The following is a 742-nucleotide window of genomic DNA, read 5'->3' on the forward strand; positions in this document are numbered from 1 at the left end:
CACACACACCACTGATGTAACATCCCCCCCAGAAGAGGCCAGTCTGCTTCCAGTTTGATTGTACATAGTTACTGTTGATGTACAAAGGGCCGGATCCACTTTCAGGATACGCTTTTAATGAAACTCAAACTGTAACACATTTCAGATCTCAGAACAAAGAGGGAGAATCAAAAGCGTCAGAGGAGGTGACCTGGGGTAGAGCGTGCTCTCCGTTCTAAACACAGCACCTCGCCATGATGATCCAACTGTAAACAAGACCTCTCTGAAGCCCATCTCAATTACCCAAACAGGTGGGGGAAAGAAAGCTATGTTGGTATTTAGAGTTAAAGCTAAGTGATATAAGCATAAACTACAATTTAAAGTCATGTTTACTTCCACAGCAGTAGAGCCTGAGAGAAGAGGCTACTGAAACTAACTGGCAAAGCTTTGAAAATGATAAACTATTTAGAAAATCTCTTAAATTCATGTTAATCCTTAACAAATGTGCTCAGCTGCCATCGAGAGTTGAGTTATCTTAGACGCAGCGAGGACACATGAAAAGTATCGAACGCAAATAGAACAATATGTACGTCAGCAGATAAGTTATGACTTTTCAGCAGCTTTGAAAAGCCACACAACTCCGTCTTAATAAACAAACATATTATGAAGTTATGGAGTGAGAGATTTATTGGAAATGAAAACTCTTTGCCGAATGTTATAAATCACAACAGTCTCTGTTAAGTAGTGGGTTGTTCCACCCAGA

At 40.3% G+C, this 742-nt stretch overlaps 1 protein-coding gene across 1 annotated transcript in view; it reads left to right on the plus strand.

Moving 5' to 3' along the window:
- Window positions 1–508, plus strand: part of LOC127931112 (protamine-like) — a 4672-nt gene extending 4164 nt beyond the window's left edge. The window contains exon 3 of the mRNA XM_052522526.1: window positions 492–508. Coding sequence (XP_052378486.1) covers window positions 492–508 — 17 coding nt within the window. The remainder of the gene's footprint in view (window positions 1–491) is intronic.
- The last annotated feature ends 234 nt before the right edge of the window (window positions 509–742 follow it).

This window comes from Oncorhynchus keta, chromosome 1, assembly GCF_023373465.1.
Source record: "Oncorhynchus keta strain PuntledgeMale-10-30-2019 chromosome 1, Oket_V2, whole genome shotgun sequence".
NCBI classification, from domain to species: domain Eukaryota; kingdom Metazoa; phylum Chordata; class Actinopteri; order Salmoniformes; family Salmonidae; genus Oncorhynchus; species Oncorhynchus keta.